The 27,755-nt window shown below is 38.5% G+C and overlaps 1 protein-coding gene across 1 annotated transcript in view; it reads left to right on the forward strand.

The window, feature by feature from the left end:
• The window catches only part of GALNT14 (polypeptide N-acetylgalactosaminyltransferase 14), a 3,768,866-nt gene that overhangs the window by 2,210,145 nt on the left and 1,530,966 nt on the right, over nt 1-27,755 (forward strand). The window contains exon 6 of the mRNA XM_044058899.1: nt 18,959-19,080. Coding sequence (XP_043914834.1) covers nt 18,959-19,080 — 122 coding nt within the window. The remainder of the gene's footprint in view (nt 1-18,958; nt 19,081-27,755) is intronic.

Raw genomic sequence — 27,755 nt, forward strand, 5'->3', positions numbered from 1 at the left:
CCTGGCATGAAACCAAACTGCTGATCACTAATCATCACGTCTCTTCTTAACCTTGCTTCCACTACTCTTTCCCACAACTTTATGCTGTGACTGATCAATTTAATCCCTCTGTAGTTACTACAGCTCTGCACATCACCCTTATTCTTAAAAATCGGTACCAAATATATATATATATATATATATATATATATATATATATATAGAGAGAGAGAGAGAGATAGCTTTATTTTATATATATTATATATATATATATATATATATATATATATATATATATATATATATATATATATATATATATATATATATATATATATATATATATATATATATATATATATATATATATATATATATATATATATATATGCACGCACTAATACTCTGTGTAAAGCCTCTTGGCTATGCATACATGTATAAAAGAATATGATGTGAATTTGATTGACTTGCATAATTAAAACAATCTGTTTGCTAGCAGTAATCACAAAACTGATATATCAAACATGCCAAAAGATTCTCATTATGAAGTGTATCCCTCTGCATTGTATGAGACAAAAGTATGTTCACAACATACATAGATGCTACATGCCTCAGAAGAAAGACTGTATACTGGCAGAAAGCCTTGGGTATTTACCTTTAATGCCATTTGATCCCAGCAAACAGTAATACGTGGCACCTGAATTTCTCTTTTTCTTTGCCATATCAAACTAGATCTTGTGCTTCTTTGTATTTGCATTGGTAAAAAAGTTCTTGTATCTCTAACTTAATTCCACTTTCTAAAATTGTAAATTTTAATTCTGCCACTACCACTTCATTGCCTAATTGTACGTCTATTATTTATGTAGTGGAGAAATTAAAATTGATGATGATCTCAAGTACAGGTGAATCAAAAACAAAAAAAATGAAGAATGTGTCTACTTTTTAGTGGACAAAGCAACAGCTCGTAGAAAAACTGAGCTTTTGGACAGCAAGTACCCCTTATATGGAGCTATTGTAATTTTATGTTGCAGTGTATTTATTTGTGTATGTATACAAGTATGCTTGAATATTCCCATTAAAATAATCTTGCTGCTGGTTTATTTAATGCGTCTGCTGTATTCTTGAACATATTTCTGTAGTCATGTGACATAAATAAGCACCGACTCTGTATTTTTTAGAAAAAGTTTTTTATTAGGTTTTTCATATTTATGCATGGTATTTTTGGCTGCCTGTGGGAGCGTCTTCTGTGTGGAGTCTGCATGTCCTCCTCGCGGTTGAGTGACGTTAAAGACATGCAGGTAGGTGCTAACGTGAATGGGTGTGCCTTCTTTGGAGGTTGGGCGTCGGGCTGACAACTTGGCACTGTAAAAATCCACTGCCAATCATTAGTGGACCGGAGTTCCACCGTGGCGACCCCTAACCGGGAAAAGCCGAAAGACATTCTTCGCTGACTGTTGCTAATACTGTTAATTGCTAGCTGCATTTCTTTAAATGTATTGTTAGCTGCAGACGTAGAGTAAAAAGTGGTACTAATCGACAAGAACTACAGTGCACGCAACATACATAACCAGTATGCTAAAGAAGATCATTTCCAGATAGCATAGCTTTCTAGAAGCGTTCATAATATCTATAAATAATAAGTAGGGGTGGTGGATATCTGGGATGCATGACTAAATATCACCTTGCTTATGTTTGACATTCAAAAGTTCAAAAACATATGTGCAGCTTTTAAAGAAATCTGCAGAACGTGAACCTCGCTGCAATGCTGTTTTAGTGCTTGTATTTTTTTTATTGCAGGGGTGTTGGAATCCAAAACACAGCTACTTCTGTGCTAAGTCTAAGATAGCTGTACCTTGAAGTAAGAGTAGTCTAGCAAGATACCACAATCAAAATTAGTATATAATGACATAGTTACACTAACAAGCTCACAAGTCTGAGTGTCAAATACATGTGTTGCAAAGTTTTACCTTATTCCTGAATGGCTGATGATCAGACTGTAGTACAGTCTCTTAATAACACAATGAATATAAAAGTAATTTTTACATTTGGAGATAAAGCTTTTACACAAGCATAGAGCACCTCCAAGAGAAGGCAAAGTATTTATGAGGCAAAAAAAAAAAAAATATATATATATATATATATATATATATATATATATATATATATATATAAAAAATGGAAACAGATGATCCACTGTGGCGACCCCTAACGGGAACAGCCAAAAGAGAAGAAGATGTGTATGTAGATATATATATATATATATATATATATATATATATATATATATATATACATATATATCTATAGGCAATATATATATATTTATATTGTATAAGGGCTCACTGCATACTCTCGAAAATTTGAAAGATCTAATTTCAAAATCTCGAGACCATGTAGCTGAACCCCCTAAATATCGAAAGACCAGAAGCGCAAAATTCAAAATACCGAACGTACAACATACATACAGCACACACATACACATATACAAAATTTCCCCCCACAATCAAACATATCATCATACACTACACATAATATACTAACTCCAAGATCACACAAACAGACACACAAGGCAAACTCACACCCACACAGTTTATAGTCCCTCACACACACACATCACAGTCACAACACACACTGACACACACTAAAGCCCCTAACCAACACACTTACACATAGATACTTACCTGAACTTCTACATATCCATCAACAAACCGCAACACCAAAACCGCTACTTCAGTATCTCCGAACATCGGGATTTTGAATTTCGTGCTTCTGGTCTTTCGGTATTTAGGGGTTTTGGCTACATGGCCTCGAGATTTTGAAATTCGATATTTCAAAATTTCGAGATTATGTAGTGAACCCATACACACACACACACACACACATATATATATATATATATATATATATATATATATATATATATATATAAGATTAATACCTTTTAACTGAGAAGAGTTTGAAATCTGAGTATAAGTGAGGGGAGGGAATGCAGATTCACAAAGGTATCTTAACTCTTTTTTTTAAACCTAACATGGAAGAGCAAAGCTCAGTCTTCAAGGAGTGATACTTTGCAGTATGACAGTTTTTGCAAATCAAGCGGATATAGTAATATAAATAAAATTAAAAGCACTGTATATTTTCCTGTGAAATTAAACATCCTTAACCAGCTAATTAATTTATTTTAATAAGCTGGGTAAGTTATTGCAGTAAATTACATGTTATTCATGCCTTCATAATGACACACTGGTTTGTCAGGAAAGGTATAGTCATTGCAATTCTGGTCATATAATAACCACAGACGAGAAGTTAAGAAACATAGAGGGGGATCGACCCAGTTTCAGATATAAGAATAAGAAATCTGTCAAGAGACTATTATGTGGATATAAGGATTATGGAGACGCAAACAATACTTTAAGAAAAGGAACCAGATATACATCGCCCCGTGGGAGCTGCAACTATCATCAGTCTATAGACAATAGTCTTAGGTTTATCCAACCCGCTATACAGAGAGAATTTGTTTTTCATGTCAATGCGAACTGTAATAGTGTTAACATTATTAATTTAGCCCAGTGTACTGTCTGCCATTTTTTCTATGTAGGTAAGACCAATAGGCGGTTACGAGATCGTATAAGGGAACACCTGTACACTATTAGTACTCAGAATATTACTAATGCATTAGCAATACATATTATTAACACCAATAATGGGCATGGGTTTAAGTTTATGGATATTGAACAAATGAGAGGAAGTGAACGACTAGGAAATGTATGTGACCAGACTGAGGTAAATGAAACTAAATGCATAGTTAGATTAAGGGCAGATGGTGCTATAGGACTGAATGGGTATGTACAGCTAAAACTTGTTTTAAAAAGCAGAGCATTGTTCAAATTATATATGATGGAAGTAATTTATGCTCTTTATAAGTTTGATGATGATATAATAGAAAGTTATTTACAAAATTTTATAAAATTTTGTATAATGTTGATGAAATGTTATATTAATGAGAAAATGCATCGAGATATATTTATATATTGTGTTTTATATGTTGATTTAGAGTAGAATGTTGTTTTATGCTTTAATAATATTGCATAGATGTTTTTTATATGTATCATATGTTTTTTACTTGATGTTTAGGGAGATGAATGATTTCATTATAACCAGTGGGTCCTTTAAGGACATGGTAATTGTAATTAAAGAAGTGATCTGATTGGTTGACAAGTTTTTAAATATACTATTATTCTGTTTCTCTTTATGGTCTGATGAAATGAAAGTATCTCATGAAAGAGCTTACCACACATTAATAAAAGGTTTTATAGTTTTAACTTGTGGCCGTTTTTCGGACGCTGCACAGTTCACATTTCTTTTTATTATTGGTATTATATTGTGCGGTCCATTAATCTTAGCTACTGGTGTTTTTATTGTCATTCTGTGATTATATATATATATATATATATATATATATATATATATATATATATATATCTATATATATATGTGTGTGTGTGTGCGTGTGTGTGTGTGTGTATATAAGGTTAATAGCTTTTAATTGAGAAGAGTTTGAAATCTGAGTATAAGAGAGGGGAGGGAATGCAGACTCACAAAGATATCTTAACTCTTTTTTTAAACATAACACAGAAGAGCAAAGCTCAGTCTTCAAGGAGTGATACTTTGCAGTATGACAGTTTTTGCAAATTGAGCGGATATAGTAATATAAGTAAAATTAAAAGCACTATATATTTTCATGTGAAATTAAAAATCCTTAACCAACAAATTAATTTATTTCAATAAGCTGGGTAAGTTATTGCAGTAAATTACACGTTATTCATGCCTTTATAATGACACACTGATTTGTCAGGAAAGGTATAGTCGTTACAATTCTGGTCAGGAAAAAGATTATGTTTCAGGATGTATACATAATAAAAGAGAATAGATAGCAATGTAAGTCATCTTAATTTGTATTCCATTGCATGTTTCTTATGCCTCACAAAGCGTAATGTATATGCTTATGTCTCTCTTTGTTGTAGATGGTAGAAATTAACTACAGAAAGCTGGTTTCACATGCTACTTGTCATTGCTTTGTTCTGTTCTGTTGGAGGCCAGTCCACTGAAATGAAGTGTGAAAACAGAATCGGAAGCGATCTTTTCTTATCTGGGAGTTTACGCTACCTGTGCTGACAACAAAAAGTAAATGGGAAATTCACTTGGTCAGCCAAAATTTAATTTTACATTTCCTGGCAAAAATAACAGATACAATGAATGCAATATATACAAAACGCAAAATGCAATAAATACAATACAGTGCAAAAATATTATCCAGTGTTGTTTGTCATTTAATACAAAGAATTAAGGCTTTCCATTGTAAATGAGTTGGGGTTCTCTTGCCTGCTGTGTGAATGTAAACAAGTCATATAAGCCGATAGTGCTCCAAGTTACCCCAGTAAAGGGACACTTATGTCAGTGGACTTAACCTGGTTAACTAATAAATAGCAGAAACTTTTACATTTGTCCACATTCCATGTGAGATTTGGCGAAATGCATAGGCAGATAGCATTTTTCAGAATAAAACCATAAAATATAGTCTAAAGATTGTAAGAATAAAAGATACATAATTTAAAAGTAATTGCTCATCAAAACAAAGCATATGATAAGCTACAGAAAAAGTAAGTAATATTAGCATCCCTTGGATGTGTTACAGGATGTAACCTATCCATCTAACATTAATCTAAAAGCAAGTAACACTGATTGTCTTTTGGCTTAGGTATGTAAAGCTTCATTGCCCTTCCATGCATTTAACACTTACTTTATATAGTCATCTCTGATATTATCACACCCTTGGGTATTGTTTTAGATTCTGTGATTTATATTGGTTTACCTATAAATAGTCGCATGATGTATGTGCGAACAACAAATTTTCTAAAACTAATAAGGACACACTCACAACAGCGATGTACAACCCCACGAACACATAGTATCGAACTGACCTGCTTAACAAATCCAGCACCTAAACGCACCGGAATTCCCTACTGCTCTGGACCCAGGAACAACTGCTACCATGGGTGCCAAGGGGGGAGCAGGTCCAGTATTTGGTTGGGTGGCATTGGATTTTGATGTGTCAACTGCCGACATTCAGAACAGCCAACGTTTCATCCCGCGACATTATTCTCTCTATTCTAAACATTTAACATGTTCGTGTTCATTTTTTTCAAGGTAAATATATACATATATATATATATATATATATATATATATATATATATATATATATGGCTACAGTAGATTTGGTCACAGTCCGGACTCATTGATACTTTTTTTGGTAATTTTTGTCATTAGTGTGAGTGGTCATATTATATTACTGTTGAACTGTAACATACTGTTAGGAGCTATCTTCTTTCTCCGCAGTTGTGAGGCAGTGGAATCAGTATATGCATTATTTTTGGGGGTATGGGGAGTAAAATCCCCCAGTTAAAAGCAATGTTTCTGGTTATTTTAGGTGATGGCAGTATCTGATTTATTTGTGATTACCTGACAGTGATATGTTTTTTCTTAGATGAAAGTGACTGCCAATGAACTTTTTATGACATATTTACTCTCGATGAAAGTTCATCGGTGATGTAATAACATGTAATCATATATATTTCCTAGTTTCCATTTATAGTTTATGTAGTCACATAGCCTTTAAAAATTAGTCATTCCTTTTAAATTTGGAAACTGCTGAATCTTGCAAAATAAAAAGTGATTCAATACCACATGAATTATGTGAGTTATGTTAACATGTCATCAGGTTATGAATGCCACACCTTAAACCTAAAAATTGCCTGCTGGCCCACATTTATGAATGTCTGCTTCATGCTCTAGTTCATAAACACTTGAGTATTTAGCTGTTCTGCTAATTTTACAACTTTCCATACATGAAATATAAGAAGCAAAAATATACTAAAATGTTAATTTAAGTAGAAGAATTTAAGGGATTGTATCTTAATTGTCAATTCAGTGTTAACCTTCTAGATTAGTCCTGAACAAAGCTTTCAGTGCCATCTTCTGCGGCCCATCCAGTTCTTCAAGTTATGCCAATAGTTGAGAGGCATAGTTATTTAAAATATATTCCAAACATCATACAGTCAATAGGTATATTTTGAAGATTGTAAAGTAAGGCAAGCCATGCAAATTGTGCCTCCTATTTCTTTCATGTAAAATGTAATGGAAGGTATATCTACAGGTAGGACACTTTGGTATTTCTCAAATGTCAGTAGCCCAAAGCACAAGATGTCGAGGGGCACAAAAAAAATCACTGGGTATAATTTCTAAATGTGTTCTGGTAGTGATTCGCTCCTTTTGGGAAGCTTCTCCCTTCTTTAAATTGTTGTAGCTATTAAGTTGGTTTATATAAGTTTGGGAGTTGTAGGGGGCCTTGTCTCCAACATGGAGGGGAGTGCAGGAATGCTTGCTCCCTGCACAAAACACTGACAGTTTATTTTTCTTCTCTTCTGTGTTTATTGCACTTTTTTTCAAAATTTTTGATGCTCTGGGTTTTGCCATTCAGTGTTCCATACAGAACCACGAAAGAAGCCCCAGCAAGCATGTTACCATATGTTACCCCAATTAGCTAGTCTGCTCGTATGCCCTCTGGGGATCGACAGAACTCAGAACTCTCTATTTGTAATATTGTGAGTGAAATATATACAAAGATATATTTATCAAACTACTGCTGCATATTGTTCACGAGATAACTGTTGCCTATACTAGCATTACAATGCCCAAATTGCATCGGATTGGGAGTCTGGATTGGTAATAACAATTACCTTTTGGTATATACTTAGTAAATGTGACAAGTATGAGGAAGCCAGATTGCACAATGTAGTTTACTAAGCAAAACAAGAAGTAAAAAGCTATTTGTAAAAAAAAAAAAAAAAAAAAAAAACCCAAAAAAAAAACAGAACAAAAAAAAAACAACTAAGCATGGCTATTAAGCTGACAAAATGAATATATGTTCTAATAAACCAAAGTCAGTGAGATGACATCCATTGCTAATTGTAAAGATGAGACTTCTGCCAACAAACAGAAACATTTGTTTTCAATTATATAAACAAGAGAAGGATAGTTTTATTTGACTACAGTGTTGCAGCAGACTGATCTGGTGAAGGAGAGGCCCAAAGAACTCCACAATCAGGGACCAGTGATAACTGTTTCCCAGTAGGCATTTCATTTAATTAATCATCTATTATCTACAGTGCAGCTGGAAGTACTATTGTGAGAATATTTGTTTGTGCAAAATAAGAGCTAATTTGAATGAATCTTTAATTGACTTGAAACTTCTTACTTAGGAAATGAAGTTTAAACTGCATCATGAATGATATTTCACACATGGATCTAGATTTGACTAAGTTAGAAAAGCATTTTAATTTTTACCCATCAGGCAACCTTTCAAACTTTTGATAGCACCTGTATTTAAGATCACAGGGACATTTTAAACTAACATCAACTGCCCTTAAATATAATTTGTTTAAGGAACTTAACACTGCTTTAAAAATCTCAAAATAAATAGATCTTGGGTTTACGATGGCAGACAAAGGGGCAGGTATGGTCATGAGATATTTCAACATTTAAATGATTCTGAAACATATAGTGAATATCATTGAGAAGCATTGATCTTGCTTATAAAGCTATAAACTTTTCCCATTTTTCATAAGGTCAGGGTGTTGTGCCATGTGCTGCCACTTATTTCTGTTCAGAGACCCTCTCCTACCGTCTTCTACACTCATGCATATCTGTTTTATATTTTCCCTCATGTAATCCATCCTTTTCTTAGCTGCATGTCCACATCTCCTCTTACTTTCTTCATATCTCTTCCAAATCTGTTTTACCAGATTTCTTTCTGCTTTTCTGCACAATGAGACTGAAAAAAGGAACCTGTTCTCCTTGCCCTTGTCTGTAAGTGAGAATACTTTGGATTCTGCACTGATGTCCTCATTTCTGTGTCTGTGACACAGCATGTATCCTACTGCCATCTCGGGCACTTCATCTTCATCACCTCAAGCTTCCTCAGCTGCTCTGCCTTCACTGCAGTGTTATGTCCCATACAGAAAAAGCATTAGTCACAATGTTTTCTACATCTTAGTTTTCATTTTCTGTGGCATTTTTCTGCTACTCAACACCACTGACAACTTCTGCCAGTTGGTTGAAGTGTTACTCGTTCCATAATTGACTTCCTCTTTCATTCAAACTTTCCTTCTCCTCAGCTACACGTCACAAATACTGGAAATTGTTAACTTGTTCCACTGTTTTCTGTTTTACCCACTTTTAAGTTTCTTCTGATTTCCCCATTTGCTGCCATGACTACTGGCCGTGTCTGTACTCAGTATTATCCCATGTGCCTTCAGTTTTGCATTCCAGTCCTACATCATTTTCTTACAACATTTGATGCATAATAATTTAATTTCACTGGATATTTAAAATTTCTTCAAGTAGATTTTCCTTATATTGGCATCCTGCTTGGTATATCGAAAGTTCACAGAATCTTTGCATTCTTCCATTAAACCAACATTTGGCATCTAAAGGCTCAATGAGCCTCTTGCTGTATTTGTGGATTAAAAAAAAACTGCACAAAAAGTCTTGAGAACACTTTGCTTTTTTTAAAGAACTCATTGGATTTTTTAAAAGGTACAAAGTATGAACAACTAGACTGGTGCAAAATGTGTGACTAGATATTGTTTCATTTTATACCTCCATTCCCCACAGTGAAGACGACAATACCTTCTTTTTTACAAGCTTGTGTACTACTTGGACTGATTTTTATACTGATTTATTTCATATAGAGAAATTATTGTCTGTTATTAAGTTGCTAACTGTACTTCTCATGAACACATTGCTGAAATTATCACTTTTCTTCTGCAGTTGTGTTATTGGGTTTAAAGAAATTTGCACTTTTGCTCCTTGCTGGTATTGCAGTGCTGTTCACTTTTGATTTGCTGACTGTAGTAGTGTTAAGTTTAAGTAGCATCTCAAGCATTTCTCCCCAGGCTTCCACTGAAAATAGGCTCGGTCCTAGTCAGACTTTCATGGTCAACAAATGTTAAATAAATAAATAATACTGCACAACTGTGCCTTGTTGCTTTGGTATTGTTATTGCGGGCATTATTTAAGATAATACTGCAGTGATGTCTTTTGTTCATAATGGGTATATAACAACAGATTGACTTATTATCTCAGCAACTGATTGCACTTTTTGATCACTGATTTCGTTGCAGTTCTTAGTTTCATAGTTTCATAGTTTAGTACTAGGCTATCTGCCCTGGGGCATTTGTAAGCCTAGCCCTAGTGATGTGGCTTTCACCACCCCATGTAGTGGTACTAAAGTGTACAGAATAAATTTAGAATACTGTGCCTTTGTCTAGTAGTGACACATTGAAGACCCCCTTACTTATTAAAATTAGTTTACTGTGCCTCTGTCTAGTAGTGACACAGGGATGACCCCTGGGGTAAACCTACGATCTCCCATCCACTCGTCAAGATTTCTCTTGAAGAGAGTCAGTGAGGGGCTCTGCCTAACATGAACTGGGATTCTGTTCCAGAGTGTGGGAAGCCTCTGAGTTATGAATCTGTCCCTCCAGCATGTTCATTCATATTTGTGCTGAGGTTTAAATCTTTAGCTCTCGTGGTTCTAATGGATTTGGATTTTTTGAGGTGGAGCATGTCCATCAATTCCTGGTTGGACATGGCCTTGTACGTCAGGCACAGATCACCTTTGAGCAGGTGGTATGCTACTGAATAGAGCTGCAGTTTCTTTAGCCTGGCAGCATATGACATATGTTGGAGACCCTTGATCCTCTTGGTGAGGTACTTTTGGGGTCTCTCCAGCTGTTGTAAGTGCCGGGTGAGGTACATACCAAATGGGGCATTGTACTCGATCATGGGCCTGATAAGCGAGGAGTATAGGGGTACAATGACCTCCTTTGATCTGGATGTGAACCCCTTCATGATAAGGTGGGCAAGGTAGAAAGTCTTCCTAACCACTTTGGCAACGTGGGTGTCAAATGCGAGGTCATTATCGACTTGGGTCCCCAGGTCTCTGATTACTTTTTCTGTACTCAGTGGGTTACTGTCTATGTGATAATTTGTGGGTACTTTGTTTTTCTCAAAGGGGATGACTATACATTTCTTGGCATTCAGTTTAAGACCATGATTCCAGCACCAGTTGTCCATTTTGGTGAGGCCTTTCTGTAGGATGTATGTGTCAGCTGGTGTATCGACTATGGCGCCTAGTTTGCAGTCATCTGCGAACTTTGTCAGCCACAACCCTCCCATGTTTGCTTTCACATCTGAGAAGTAAATGCCGAACAAGAGGGGTCCCAGGACAGAGCCCTGTGGGACACCACTTGTGACTGGCTTTGAGTCTGACATGGCTCCTGCAATTTTGACTTTATGGGTTCTGTTCTTTAGCCAGTTTGCAACCCATCTTGTGACGTATGGATTTACATTTAAGCTGTTTAGCTTGTCTATGATGCCTGAGTGGGGTATTGTGTAGAAGGCTTTAGCCAAGTCCAGGTAGGCTGTATGGACTGCTTTGCCCTCATCAATGGCTCTAGTGACTGTTTCAAAAAAGTCAACCAGGTTCAAAAGGCAGGATCTGCCCTTTACAAAGCCGAACTGGGTGGGATCAAGTGTCTGTAGGTCCCCAACGTCGTTGTTTATGAGTTCCATAATGATTCTTTCCATAGCTTTGCAGACCAGGCTGGTTAAGCTTATGGGGCGGTTGTTCCCAGGGTCTGTAGTGGAGCCTCCTTTGTGGAGTGGGACCACTGTTGCTGTACGCCAGTGTTCAGGTACATATCCTGTAGTAAGGCTAAGGTTAAATAGCATTTTTAAATGCAAGTTTAGCTCCTCTTGGAGTTCACGTATCACGCAGCCGGGGATGCCATCAGGTCCCATTGATGCTGTTTTTTGCTTTGCTGTGGGCGGCTCTCACCTGGACATCTGAGATGACAGGGAGGTTACATTCAGCTGGGATAAGTATTTCTTCTTTTGGGGGTGAGGGAGGGGAGAAATTTGCACTGAACCTGTCTGCCAGAATGTTGACAATATCTGTGGGTTCGGTAAATTTTTTGTCGTTGTGTACTAACTCTGAGCATATCTGAGGGTTTCCGCCTAGGTTTCTAACATAACTGAAGAATGCCTTGTGGTTATCTTTAGTGTCCTTGGTGATTTTTCTCTCAGAGTTGGCCTTGGATGTTTTTATGAGGGAATGTAGCTTTCTACTAGTGCTGATCAGAGATGCCTTCCCTTTATGGGATTTTGCTCTGTCTTGCATTAGCTTCCTTCTTTTGTTATACAATTTGTTTATGGCTGGGGTCCACCAGACAGGACGCTTTCCCTTGGTGGAGAGGGTCTTGGTTTTATTTGGGATTGCACGATCCATGCATTCTTGGAGATGTCTGTAGAAAGCATTTGTGTAGGATTCAGCATTGTGGGATGTGGTTTCCATTGGCCCAGTGGGCTTAAATGATACCACCTCAGTCTTAAGAAGTGTAAAGTCGGCTTTTGAGAAGTTTTTCACTGTAGTCTTTTGTGCTGGGGGTGGAGGTGGAATATGTATATCCAGGGTGATTAGTTTGTGGTTAGATCTCACTAGTGAGGGGAATACTTTGTCCCCATGTTTGTGATGATCAGGTCTAGTATATTATCCCCCCTTGTGGGAGAGGGGACTAGCTGTTCCATTGCATTTGAGTTTATGAATTCCAGGAACCTTTGGGCTAGGATATTAGGGCTAGAATAGTGCACCCAGACTATGTTAGGGTAGTTGAAGTCTCCCAATATGATGGTATTTGGTGAGACATTCATATCTTCCAATGTCTTCAGGAAGGCTGAATGGGGTTCTTGAGATTGGGAGGGTGGTCTGTAACATGCAACCGGTTGTATAGCAGTTTTGCCTACGGTTAGTTGCACCTGGATGGTCTCCGATGCTTCATGAGTTGCCACTAACTTGGAGGTGTGGGTATCCTTGATGAATATGGACATTCCCCCTCCCTTTGTGGTTCGGCCTGGGTTTTGGGGCTGAAAAGCATGATACGAGGTAAAGCCTGGTAGCGCTGGGGTGCTCTCAGGAGCCTTGAACCAGGTTTCAGTTACTGCACAGACATCGATGTTCTCCATACTGAGGAGTGCTTCGAGAGCCTGCATCTTGAGATTTAGACTTCTGGCATTGAGCAGCATTACCCTTAATTTTTTTCCATTTTTGTTTTCTAAGGAGGTGGGTTCGTCTTTTGAGCCTTGCCTAAAAAAGGCACTATGGGGGTGGCAAGAGCCTTAACCAATATCCGGAAGCCCAGTGGTGACAGGTGCAAGCCGTCCCTTGCGAAGCAGCGTGGCTTGTCCAGCATGTCATCCCAAGCAGACAGACATTGGATCCCCCTAGAATGACACCAGTAATTGAGACAATTATTAAAGCTGATCATCTTGTCTTTGTATTGTGGCATCATTCTTGGTGAGGGCAAGATGCTTCTCAGGGTCAGGGTCATACCAGCCTGGGCTACATAATCAGAGAGCTCCTCTATGTCTCTTTTCATGTAGTCCAGGGAGGTAAGTCTCAGGTCATTCACACCGGCATTGACAATGACGGAGTCATATTTGTACATGCTTTTGAGTGACCTGAGTGCGTGTGTTATATGGCGGATCCTAGCATCGGATAGGCAGCTTACCGTTACCCTCTCCTTGTTCAGCCTGGTAAGTGGAACGTCAGTGTGTCTGACTATAGAGTCACCTATCACTAGTGTATCAGGCATAGTGTTTGGTCTTAAGGGCTGTGATTTATTGACACACCGATTTATTGAAGTATGTGTTGCATGTGTTATGTTTTGAGGTGGTGGATTTTTGGGTGTCTGCTTTGGGAGCCTCTGTTGTTTTGGTAAGTTTTTTATTAGAGCCTCCGAGTATGTCTTTGTGTTATTATGTGTTTGATTTGCAGTTGTGGTAGGTCTATGTGTGACTGGGTTTGTTGTGTGTGTGTGGTTACCTTCTTCTCCTGTCTGGTCTTGCCAGTCCTGAGTTGAGAGAGTTCAGCCTCCAGTTTGGCTATATAGTTGCATCTCTCACATGTATTTGTGTTTGTTGGGAGGAAGAGAGGGTTGTCTGTGTACATGAGACAATTATAGCATTGTCTCAAGATTCCCAGATTAACCAGCTGAGCAGGAGAAGATGCTAGCAATCTACCACTCGACATGCTAGAATATTATAAGAGAGTGCTGTGCCTTTAAGGGAAGTGCGTATTTACAGGGGTGGTAGGTGGATGTAGTGCTACTTTAGTTTGAGAGTGCTTACTTAGAAGAGAAGTTTTGAGAACAAGTGCTAAGCTTATAATATAACGAGTAGACTGGTTATTCTAAGAGTAGAGCTTTCTAAGGGAAAATTTGAAGGGCAGACTTGGCGAAGCCAGAAAAAGTTTAACCCTGTTTAACCGGCAATCGCGCAAATGCGGATTTTAAACAGGGAACTTCAAAAGAGCTAGAAATGGTCCAAAACAACCAATTACTACAGCTCTTGTGCTGAGGTCACTCCTTCAGGGACAGATAGGCTGCTCAAGGCTCCCCACTCCCACTGGTGAGTAAAGAAACTTCCTTCTATCCAAGTAAGGTAATGGACAACACAGGAACTACACCACAGCCCAGAATACAGCAAAGCCTGTAAACTGTTCTAAACTAGTCGAGGAGAGGCGGGAAAACAAGGATTATTTTTTTTGTTTTGTTTTTCAGATAGAAAGCACACAGAAATACAGAAAACAGTAATAAATCAGTTACACAGGCTAGCACACTTTAGTGGGCAGCCTCAACAGTTAAATTAAACAAACAAACAACAAACTTTCGACCAATTTTCGACCAGGTATAATTTTAAGTGCAGATATTATAGAATGCAGCAAACAGTTAAAAAAACAGTTTAAGCTTGTTCAAAATAAGCAAGAGAAGGTATTTCAAGTAAAAAAACAGAAAAAATACTTAAATCAGGAAAGTAGTCACTTTTCTCAGTTCTCTGTAGGTAGGATCACTCTGCAGGACCACGTGGAGTTGTCTCTGAGTAGTATAGCCAGAAAAAAACGCTCAGAGGCGGATTTTAAACAGGGAACTTCTTCGTCTTCTAATTATTATAATGTTACTGTATTTAAGGATACTACTTTATAGTACCACAGTAGAGAGGACAAGGTTACCTTTGTGATGCATCTGTATTACTTGACTGACTCCTATACTGTTACTGCACTTGAAACTACTCATTTACCTTGTCTGTAGCTGTTACAGTTACTGCGTCCAGATCCACTCAGCATTGTTTTTACTGGCTCAGAAGAAACCACAGTATCCTATTGGGTGAAACAGTTTACTAGAATTTGTCACTGTTACTGATTTCCTTATTGAACCTACATTGTCTGCCACTTTTATATTTCTATTTTGCACTTACAACTACTAGAGTAGTCACAGCTTATTTGTTTATCCTTTAACCATATCCTTTAAAGCATTAATTGTTAATTAGTTTAATTAGTCTTAATTTAATTTTAGTTTATGCTATTTAAACTTTGTGTGTGGGGCTTTTTATTGTCTGAGGAAGCGTGGTTGCACCCACGCGAATGCACTTACCGTTACCCACTGTTTCATGGATTAAAGGATTTTCTATTTTACTTTTATTACGCTTACTTGCCTGTTTTTTGGACTTTTGATTGCACATTTATGTATTGCTTTACCGCATCGTGGTAGAGATCAGGTTACTGTTTTTTGCAGTACCTTTAGAGGACACTTAAACAAACTAACAAAGACCTTAAGTGAACCATTAGGAGCTCAGTGCTGAGTATGAACTTAAAATAGCCAATAAAACCAAAAATAACTGCAAACATTTCTTTAACTATGTCAGGAGGTTAAGAACTAAGACTAAACAGTACTCAGAGCTAGATCACAATAATGCTGCACTCTCTGACCCAAAGGAAATAGTCAATATCCTAGCTAACAAATTTAATGTATATTTTACTCCACCCACAACTATATCTATCCCACAGGTTCCACAATCCCAGCCACCCCCTTTAATTACTATGGAGCAAGTTCTCTCAGCCGTTTCAGAAACTTAGAATACTTCATGTATGGGCCCTGACAACATACCGGGTTGCCTGATTATCAGTGTGAAATATGGCTTTTCTGAATCCCTACTTAAACTTTTTAATCTAAGCATCTCCACTGGTTGTATTCTGGAAATCTGGAAAACAGCTGTCGTAATGTCATTGCACAAGAGTGGCCCTGCCAAGGAAACTAGTAACTATCATACCTCTCAACTTTCCAGATTTTTGCGGAATGTTCAGATTTTTGTCTTATACCTTTGTCCTGCTCCTCATAAAATTTGTGGTTTTCAGGCAAATCACTGAAGATAGAAGTCCCTAAATAATGACACACATCTGAGCTTCAAACTTTATACAATTTATTAAAAAGCATGCTAACACACCACCTGTTGTTCTAGCAACTTTCTAAGTTTATAAGAGCAAAATTTAAAATCTGTCTCTATGTTTGGGCCTTTGTTTCCCATTATGTCAGCTTTGTTCAGATTTCTTACTGTAAGAGGTTGAGAAGTTAAGAGGTTGAGAGGTAAGAGTAACTATAGACCTATTAGTCTTACTAGCCTCATATATAAAGCTATGGAGCACATTATCTCAGACTTCATTAATCTGGATATTCAAAATCTCTCAACCTTGGACTCATCTGTTTGACTTTATCAAAGGAAACTCTTGCCTTTTTAATCTTACTAGTTTATTTCAAAAAGTAACTGAAGCAGTAGATAATAGTTATGCAGTGCATACAACATATCTAGACCTGGATAAGGCCTTTGACATATTCCTCATGCAAGCAAGACTTGTAAATCTGAAAATAAATCCTTATATTGTGCAGACCATTCCTGGAAAAGCAACATGATCTGTTAATCATGTCCTCCCAAGCTAACAAGTATTAGACTCCCTTAGAATGACAACAGTAACTAAGCCAATTATTAAAGTCTGTCATCTTCTGTTTATACTGTGCTGTCAATCTTGGAGAAGCTAGGATGCTGTTCAGTGCTAGAGTCATACCTGCCTGGGATGCAGTATAAAAGCTTTGTCATGTCTGTCTTCATATAAATCAGAGAGGTATATCTCAGGTCATTAACACCTACATGGACTATGACAGGGTCATACTAGTGTGTGTGTGTCTGTGTGCATGTTTGATATGGCTCATCCTTTCCCCTGATAGTCAACTAACCATGACTGTCTCTTTGCTTGATAGTGTAATCAGACCTGTGTGATACCAGGATTTTGCTCCTTTATATAAAGTTCTCAGTATTTATCTCTTGCATAAATAATTACCACCTTGGTGAGTGGGGCATGAGCATGTCTCACAATAGAGTCTCCAACAACCAATATATTGGGTAGTTTGCCTTAAGTGGTTAGAGGGGTGAGACATGTGGATATGTATGTCTTGGGGAGTGTTGTCTTTGTATAGTATTTGGGAGGTTACTGAGAACAGCATCTGGAAGGCCCTTGAAGTTTGATAGACTGCATTTAAGAGCCTCAGTATGTGTAAGTGTGTGTCTGGTCTATATGAGGTATGGTATATGTGTGTTACTGGTAACCTGTTTGGAGATATTAGTGTCTGTGCGCGAGAGCTTTTCCTCCAAAGAAATAGTGTTATTACGTCTCTTACATACTGCGTCAGTCTGCTTAAGAATAAGGTGGTTGTCAGTAAACATGAGATAATTGCTACAATGTCTCAGGATGCCCATTTCTACCAGGCTAGCTACAGAGACAGCAGAAAAGTGCACATCCATGGATATGTATCCTATTTTTTGTGGTATACAAGGGGCAGTGCAAGAAGGGTTTGTATTTAACTAAATTGGGAGTTATTTCACTTGGAAGAGAGAGGTCTAGGATTGATCTAAAACAAAACTCTTCGGATAATGCTACCATACTGAGCTGAGGCCTTCTGAATCATAGGGCATATATCAGTGTTTTGTTTTTGTAAATTATGGAGATAGTCCATTAATTATGTTCACCAATTTTAATAAAACCATAGAAATAAATTATAATTATAAGTCCTATATAGCTGTTTATGTTTCTACTTGTGCAGGTTTTGATGTATTTAACATTTTGATAAAAACACAAGAAAATTTAACGCTGTTTTTTTCAGAACTTAATTGTGCCATTACATGTAACTTAGTTTCAGTTGCACCATATAGACATTCTTTGGTTTGCACAGCTTTTAGGGCATTTGCATTTTGTATTAATGGTAATGTGTTACATGATCCCAGGAAAAGTGACTTGACTTGAAAGAGTTAAAGTGGCAGGCATTGTTTAATACTGGGTACCCTGCTATTTTAAACAACAATATGAGTTTAAACTGTATTGTAAAACTATGCTCTGTTAGATGATCTATATATACCATATTTCATTTTTTTAATACTCTGACACTTCTAAATGTGTTGCCTTTACTTCATTTAATACATTTTTTGCAGGATGTTATAATTCTGAATGTGTAAATCATGTGTTAGTTGTTATCTTTTAAATTACCATGTCATCTAAGCATTGAAGTATTCATATGATGGTTAAAACACTTGCATTTTATTCTTATTAAGTCTTATAATACTAGACATGACAGTGCTCAGTTTAGTTGATTAAAGTCGTCCAAAAATAGTAAAGAGAGTCCAGATACCATCGAATAAAGAACAATAATCTTCTTTATTAACCACAGGAGCAAACAGAATAAGCGCTTTTGTCTTGGACGTCAAAGATGTACCCAGATGTAGCCCCTAAATATGGAATGAGAAATAAATCTGATATGGTCTGTTCATTTACCAGTCTATTTAAATTTGGCTGTAGAAACCCATACATGTAGTCTTCAGGTTTGATGTATGCCATGTAAAAATACAACTAGAATTACTGTTACTGTGGTTTTGATAAGCTTTTCTTAAAAATACTCAAGCTGCCCTTATTTCATAGGTTTGATCAGATCACGAATCAGAGGAGCAGATGTGGCACAGGCCAGTGTTTTGACATTCCTTGATAGCCACTGTGAAGTCAACAAGGACTGGCTGCCCCCATTACTCCAAAGGATTAAGGAGGTAAGTGGTCATGCTGATATGATTGAAATGGTTTCACCATTATTCCTTAAGTTCAGTTAAAATGCTAAAAGAAATGTTGATTTATTTCCATTTCTGAGGTGTGATTGAAGAATATGAAGAATTTGAACCAACCAGGATGAAGAAGAAAGATCAAAAAATTGTACAAGAGAGAGACTGTTTGTAGACTGTGTTAAAAACCTGTAGGAATAATTACAAAGACATCAGCTTGCAAGATATCAAAAGAACTACTATTACTAGCAACAATTTTGTTATGTATGTACTAAGGCATAAGTGTAGACAACAGAAATAAATGTATGACAGTGTGTGACACACAAGAGATGGCATACTACTGCTAGGAGTATAGGGAAATGCATTTAGGTGGTTCATCAGATCACATCAGCAAATTTCTGAGGGATAGCAGTTCAGTAATATTGCATAATAAGAAAAGAGCTCCTCAAGTGATAAAAACTAGTATTACTTATAAGCTGGATATTAAAATGTCACTTATTCAAAACAAAGCTGGTAATATGACGTAAATGATAGCACAAAATGTAATTAACAACACTGGCTTGAGGACATCGCTAATGCCCCTGCTAAGCATCTTATGAATTAAAAAAAATGGTTGAAAAGTGGCAATTGTGGTATCAGGAGCATGCCTCTATGATTCTTTTAACAACAATAATCTCTTTTTTCTTTATTCTCTAAACACAGCTACACCAGGGTGCATGATTCACAACATTTATTCACAGTGCTAAACCGACAGACTACTAGTGTACATGACAGTCAGTTATATGTCCAACTTTACTGAACATAGATGTGAATTCATAACAAGATGAATAGCGTTAGATCTAAACCACATCATTAGAGAAACAGTGTGTGGTGGTGTTGCATTATCTGAGCCATTGCCATTAAAGGATTACTATATCAGGACTAGCCAAACAGCAGTGTATACATGAGCACCAGATATTTGGTCACATTGACTAATGTTGTTATGCCTCCCCAATCCCGTGTAAAAATGGAAACGGGGTTGATGACGGTGATAACAATGACTCTTTGTAACTGTTTATGTCCCCCATTTTAATATTTTTAACATTTGTTCATTACTAAACATCAGAAAACCACAAATGCAACCAAAAACATACATTTCAAAGACAAAGACAAATTTCAAATTTACAAAGATATGCATCTGGAGCCTTTCTCCCCGGGCCCCCGGTGAAAACTGGCTTCATTCCAAGTCGGACTTTCCCAATTAACAAATGTTAAATAAATAAATAAAAAATGTCCAATAGTTTCCCTTATTTTGGCAGAATTTATATAGGTTCTTTGCTAGTTATTGGGCATGCAGGACAAGAGACCATTGAAGAGCATTGCCAAATTTCCCAGTTGTTGCCCCAAAGAAACTGCTGGATTAAGTGACTTTAACTCGCTCATATGCAGATGCAGACAGAGCGTAATGAACTGTCAACTTTATTAACAAGTCAGAGCCATAAACATCTGTACTAACTGCTAAACTAACCACTTTGAGTATGTAGCACTACGATACTGTCTCTGAGGGACTATATGGTTGTGCACCTACCCAATTAAGAAACACAGAAACTCATTAAAACAATACTCTAATATTAATACTCATTGATGGTTTTATAGTTAACTTCACCTTTCTTCTCCTAGACATTTGAACACAGTGCCCATTAGCCTACCTGATTATACTGATAGTGTAATCAGACCTGTGTGATACCAGGGTTTTGCTCCTTTATGTAAAGTTCTCAGTATTTACCTCTTGCACAAATAATTACCAAACTGTAAGTGTGTGTTAATAATAGTAACTCATTCGCACTTCCAGCTAGTCAGTTAATGAGGTGTCACGCTCCTTACTGCTGGCAGGCTGGATAACAATTGCTGGTGCTCTGAGTAAAAAAAAATGCAAATGAGAGAAAACTCTTTTAAATTGAACAAGTAAAACAGCTGTTTGCCTCACCTGTTCAGTTAAAGTAATCTTCTCATGTTTAAACTTTAATCATGACACTGAAGGCCACAAATTCAGTATCATGATTAAACTATATTGTAGCAATTAACACTGTGTATGGTTGTCTTTGAAACCCAGTGGGGCTGTAGATGTAATAATACAGCCCACACATCTGCTCATGTCGGAGTAAACCAAGGCACAGCATGACTGCCTGTGTAGGCATGAGTAAGTTAAGCATGATAATGTGTATACAAACTATAGTTAAAACTAACCATTGGTAGTCATTTGGTGCTTCATAAATAAGTATCTGTAATAGACACAAATGCAAGATGAGACTGCAGTCTCACCATCTTATTCACGCAGTAGTAGGGATAAATGCAATATAAACCTTCAGAGTCACAGCTTCTTTCAGGCTGTCCGGTTCATTTGCTATGTATTATGAAACATGGATATCAGATGTTGTCCAACTCACTATACAGTCTTAATTCTTCAAATTAAGTAGCATAGGTTCATAGGTTCATAGGTTCATACTAGGCTATCTGCCCTAGGGCATTTATAAGCCTAGCCAGAGTGTGTTTGGCTTTCGCCACCCATTTTAAATTAATTTTGCTATGCCCTTTTTCGAGGTTAGTATACTGTGCCTCTGTCTAACAGTGACACAGAAGTGATACCTGGGGTAAACCTATGATCTCCCATCCACTCATCAAGATTCCTCTTGAAGAGAGTCAATGAGGGACTCTGCTTAACCTGGACTAGGATTTTATTCCAGAGTGAAGGGAGCCTCTGGGTTATGAATCTGTCCCTCCAGCATGTCCTATTTATTTCAGTGCTGAGGTTCAAGTCTCTCAAGCGCGTAGCTCGATGGGATTTGGATTTTCTGAGGTGCAGCATGTCCATTAATTCCGAGATGGACATGGCTTTATACGTCAGGCACAGATCGCCTCTGAGCAGGCAGTATGCCACTGAGTAGAGCTGGAGTTTCTTTAACCGAGCAGCATATGGCATCTGTTTGAGCCCTATGATCCTCTTGGTAAGGTGCTTTTGGGGTCTTTCCAGTTGCTGCAGGTGTCTGGTAAGGTACATCCCAAAAGGGGCATTGTACTCAATTATGGGCCTGATGAGGGATGAGTAAAGAGGCACGATGACCTCCCCTGATCTAGATGTGAATCCCTTCATGATTAGGTTTGCTATATAAAATGTTTTTCTAACCACTTTGACCACGTGGTTGTCAAATGAGAGATTGCTATCAACTTGGGTCCCCAGGTCCCTAATTACTTCTTCTGTACTTAATGGATTACCACCTATGTGGTAATTTGTGGGCACTTGGTTTTTGCCAAAGGGGATGACTATACACTTTTTGCCATTTAGCTTGAGGCCATGGCTCTGGCACCAGTTGTCTGTTTCTATGAGGCCCTTTTGGAGGATGCTTGTGTCGGCTGGAGAGTCGATTATGGCACCCAGTTTGCAGTCATCTGAGAACTTAGCCACAGTCCTTCCATGTTGGCCTGTACCTCCGAGAAATATATACCGAACAAGAGAGGTCCCAGGACTGAGCCTTGTGGGATGCCACTTGTAACTGGTTTGGAGTCTGACATGGCTCCAGCAATTCTAACCATGTGGGTTCTGTCCTTGAGCCAGTTTGCAACCCATCTAGTGACATAGGGGTTTATATTTAAGCTGGTGAGCTTATCTATAATGTGTGGACCACCTTCCCCTCATCAATGGCCTTGGTGACTGTTTCAAAGAAATCAACCAGGTTTAAGAGGCAGGATCTGCCCTTAACAAAGCCAAACTGGGTAGGATCCAGTGTCTGTAGGTCCCCAATATCTTTATTTATGAGGTCCATGATGATCCTTTCCATAGCTTTGCAGACCAAGCTAGTCAGGCTTATGGGGCGATAGTTTCCAGGATCCATTGAGGCACCACCTTTGTGGAGAGGGACCACTGTTGCTGTACGCCACTCTTTGGGTACATATCCTGTAGTAAGGCTGAGATTGAACAGTAGTTTTATGTTTGGGTTTAGCTCTTCTTGGAGTTCATGTAGGACGCAGCCTGGGACACCTTCTGGTCCCATTGATGCTGTGTTTTTTGCTTTGGAGAGGGCAGCTCTTACCTGAGCATCTTGCCCTTTTGGTGGGGAGGGGGGGGTGAAGTTTGCGCTGAATCTGTCAGATAGGATGTTGGCAATGTCTGTGGGTTCGGTGTATTTTTTGTCATTTTGGACTAATTCTGAGCATATCTGGGAATTCCCACCCAGGTTCCTAACATAACTAAAGAAAGCCTTGTGATTATCCCTAGTGTCCTGTGCAATTTTTCTCTCGAAGCTGGCCTTAGACGATTTTATGAGTGCCCATAGGTTTTTGCTAATACTGATCAGAGATGCCTTCACTTTTTGGGATTTTGCTCTATCATGTAGTAGCTTCCTCCTTTATTGTATAGTTTGTTTATGGCTGGGGTCCACCAGACAGGACGCCTGCCTTTGGAGGATTGGGTCTTGGTTTTATTTGGGATTACATGATCCATGCATTCCTGAAGGTGTTCATAGAATGCATTTATAAAGGATTCTGCGGTCTGGGCCATATTTTCCACAGGCCCGGGGGCTTTGAAGGATTCCACCTCGGTTTTGAAAAGTGTGAAATTTGCTTTAGAGAAATTTTTCACTGTGGTTTTCAGGGCAGGGGGTGGAGTCGGGATGTGAATATCCAGTGAGATTAGTTTATGGTCTGATCTTACCAGTGAGGGATACACTTCTGGTCTGGAGCATAGAGTCCCCATGTTGGTGATGATCAGGTCCAGTATGTTTTCCCTTCTTGTGGGAGTGGTAACAAGTTGTTCCATAGCATTTGAGTTTATAAATTCTAGGAACCTTTGGGCTAGGGTGTTGGAGCTAGAGTAATGCTCCCAGTCTATGTTTGGGTAGTTGAAGTCAGCCAATATAATAGTGTTTGGAGAGACCTTCATATTTTCCAGTGTTCTCAGGAAGGCCGAGTGGGGTTCCTGGGTTTGGGAGGGTGGTCTGTAGCAGGCTATAAACTGGAAGGCAGTTTTACCCACTGTTAGTTGCACATGGATAGTCTCTGATGCTTCGTGCTGTGCCACCAACCTGGAGGTGTGGGTATCTTTGACGAATATTGATACTCCCCCTCCTTTTGTGGTACGGTCCAAGTTTTGGGGCTGAAAAGTATGGTATGAGGTATAACCTGGTAGTGCTGGGGTGCTCTCGGGAGCCTTGAACCAGGTTTCTGTCACTGCACAGATATCGATGTTCTCCATGCTAAGGAGAGTTTCGAGTGCGTGCATCTTGAGGTTTAGACTTCTGTTATTGAGTAGCATTACTCTTAGTTTCTTATCCTTTGTGATACCTATGGAGGTGGGTTTGTCTTTTGAGCCTTGCCTAAAAATGGCACTATGGGGGTAGCAAGAGCCTTTGCCAATATCCGAAAGCCCAGGGGTGACAGGTGCAAGCCGTCTCTAGCAAAGCATCGTTGCTTGTCAAGCATGTCATCCCAGGCTGACAAGCATTGGATCCCCTTTGAATGACACCAATACTTAAGCCAACTGTTGAAATTGATCATCTTGTCTTCATATTGTGGCATCATTCTTGGTGAGGGTAAGATGCTACTCAAGGTCAGGGTCATACTGGCCTGGGCTACATGCTCAGAGAGCTCCTCTATGTCTCTTTTCATGTAGTCCAGGGAGGTACGTCTCAGGTCATTCACACCAGCATGGACAATGACTGAGTCATATTTGTACTTGCCTTGGTGTGACCTGAGTGCTTGTGTTATGTGGCGGATCCTAGCGCCCGACAGGCAGCTCACCGTGACCTTCTCCTTGCTTAGCCTGGTGAGCGGGACGTCAGTGTGCCTGACGATAGAGTCACCTATTACAAGTGTATCAGGTGTGTTGTTTAGCCTTAAGGGCTGTGACTGTTTGGCACACTGGCTTTGTGAGCTATGTGTTGCACGTGTTTTGTTTTGGGTAGCGGTTGCTTGGGTGTCTGCTTTGGACGTCTCTGCTGCTTAGGCAGATTTTTATTTAGAGCCTCCGAGTATGCTTTTGTGTGTTTATGTGTTTGGTTTGCTGTCGTGGTAGGTCTATGTGAGACTGAAATTGTAGTGAGTGTGGTTTCCTTCTCCTCCTGACTGGTTTCGCCAGTACTGAGTTGAGAGAGCTTAGCCTCCAGTATGGCTATATGGTTGCATCTCTCACATGTGTTGGAATTTGTTGGGAGGAGGAGAGGGTTGTCTGTGTACATGAGGCAGTTGTAACATTGCCTCAAGATTCCCAGATTCACCAGCTGGACCAGAGAGGAGATTGACAACTGGCCTTTGGACATGCTAGAATAGTATTGGGAATTCCTTTATAATTGAAAAAAAGGGGACAATGGGGAACGAGGTACTCAAGGGGAGTTTGTGAGGGTGTAGTGCTTTTAATATTTTAGTGCTGACTTATATAATTGCTTTAGTGAGCAAGTGCCAGGTAACTTAAATGCAATGTGTTACAGGTAACTTAAATGCAAAAATGACAAACAGTAACTTTCTTTCAAGTGAAACAAGGAAATAAGTACAGTAAGCAATGCAGATCTCACTAGGGATCCACAGAAGTGCTGAAAAGCCGCGTTTTAGGTGGAATTAGCGTTTTAGGGAAATAACAAGCAAACAAACAAGCAGCATACAAATAAAGCTAGATTCAGCAGGCCTGGATCTAGTCTATGCTACAGCAAACAAGGTGTACCAATTTCAGTAAGAAACAGTTCAAATATGCAGGCACTATAAGCCTTTAACCAGAAATTCCCAGCTCAGAAGGGCAGAGTCCTGCCTCTCCTCCCACAAGAGTGCAGACCACGAACCCTTTTAATGTAAAATAACTGGCCTGAAGCCCAAGTGCTTAAACCAGAATTAATACACATTTAGAATAACAGACACTGAGAACCTCAATCAGCAGTTCCCAACTTAGAAGGATGTAAGCTACCTGTTCTGCCACTACAGTGCAGATCACAAACCTTCTTAATGTAAAACAACTGGCGTGAAGCCCAAGTGCTTAAACCAGAATTAATACACTTTTAGAATAACAGACACTGAGCCCTCAATCAGCAGTTCCCAACTTAGAAGGATGTAAGCTACCTGTCCTGCCACCACAGTGCAGGCCACAAACCTTCCTAATGTAAAACAACTGGTCTGAAGCCCAAGTGCTTAATCCAAAAGACTTAGAATGATAGCTACACTTTAATCAAGTTACTACCAAGCAGTAATAAATACAATTGAATACTTTAAAGAATGCCTGGATTAGTGCTCAAGTTATACAAACAAAGCTAGATTCAGCAGGCCTGGATCTAGTCTATGCTACAGCAAACAAGGTGTACCAATTTCAGTAAGAAGCAGTTTAGATATGCAGGCACTATAAGCCTTTAACCAGAAATTCCCAGCTAGAAGGGCAGAGTCCAGCCTCTCCTCCCACAAGAGTGCAGACCACAAACCCTTTTAATGTAAAATAACTGGCCTGAAGCCCAAGTGCTTAAAACAGAATTAATACACTTTTAGAATGACAGACACTGAGCACTCAATCAGCAGTTCCCATCTTAGAAGGATGTAAGCTACCTGTCCTGCCACCACAGTGCAGACCACAAACCTTCCTAATGTAAAACAACTGGTCTGAAGCCCAAGTGCTTAAACTAAAAGGCTTAGAATGAGTTACACCAAGCAGTAATAAATGCAATTGAGTACTTTTAAGATGACGCAAAAGCAAAATAAAGTAGGAAGAAACACAAATACAGTAAAAGCAGAATTTTTTTTTTTTGAGTGAGCAAATGAGATGGGCCCAGGAGTTACAGGACAGAAACAAGTGGAAATGCAGGCCTTCAAATCAGAAAGTTGAGAGAGATGGAAAACCGCCCAAACGGCCAATAACTACAAATTCTGGGCCAGAACCACTCCTTATGTGGTAGACAGGTTACCTAGTGCTTACCACTCCCACTGATAAGCTAGAAGGCTTCCCTCCAACACAGAAAGGCTTGGGGGTTCAGAAGCTTACAAATAGTCCTGGATACAGCAAATTTGTATCTGGAACACAAATTACAGGAAAGGTAGGAAACAGGCTTACAATTTTTTTTTCAGAAAAGTAGCAAAAACAGTAGTAAAAACAATTCACATGCAGTGCAAGCTGGCACACTTGAGTATGTAGCAATATTAGTCCACACACAGTTTGAAAAAAATGTAATTAAATTAAAAAGGACTAAAAGCAAGTGCAGAAAGGGTTTATTAGGTAGAATGCGGTAAAGAGATGGGACTGGGGGAGTGTCCTAGATCAAATCTACAGTGGGGCGGGCACTGCAAAAGTCACCAAATTTAAACTACTACCAGAACAGGGGGGTAAAGTTTCAACAGAGATGTGTGGAATCAGAGTGCAAATTATAAAACCCAAAAAATATATACTGATCTCTGTATATTTGCAGAACACTAAGACAACAGATATCTAAGCAACAATTTAGCTCTATAATACAGAAAAATATACTCAGCTCTATATATTTGCAGATAGTCTTGTAAGGCTGTTCCACTTTAAATGCAGACTGTTGCTATTAACAGTTCAAATTAAGGGAACCTTGAGTTAACAACACACAAGCAATAGAAACCACAATGAGGGGTGTTGGGGAAGAAAGTTTCAACAGAGATGTGAGGAATCAGAGTGCAAATTATAAAACCCAAAAAATATATAC

This window comes from Protopterus annectens, chromosome 1.part2 (assembly GCF_019279795.1).
Source record: "Protopterus annectens isolate FY-2018-M chromosome 1.part2, PAN1.0, whole genome shotgun sequence".
NCBI classification, from domain to species: Eukaryota; Metazoa; Chordata; order Ceratodontiformes; family Protopteridae; genus Protopterus; species Protopterus annectens.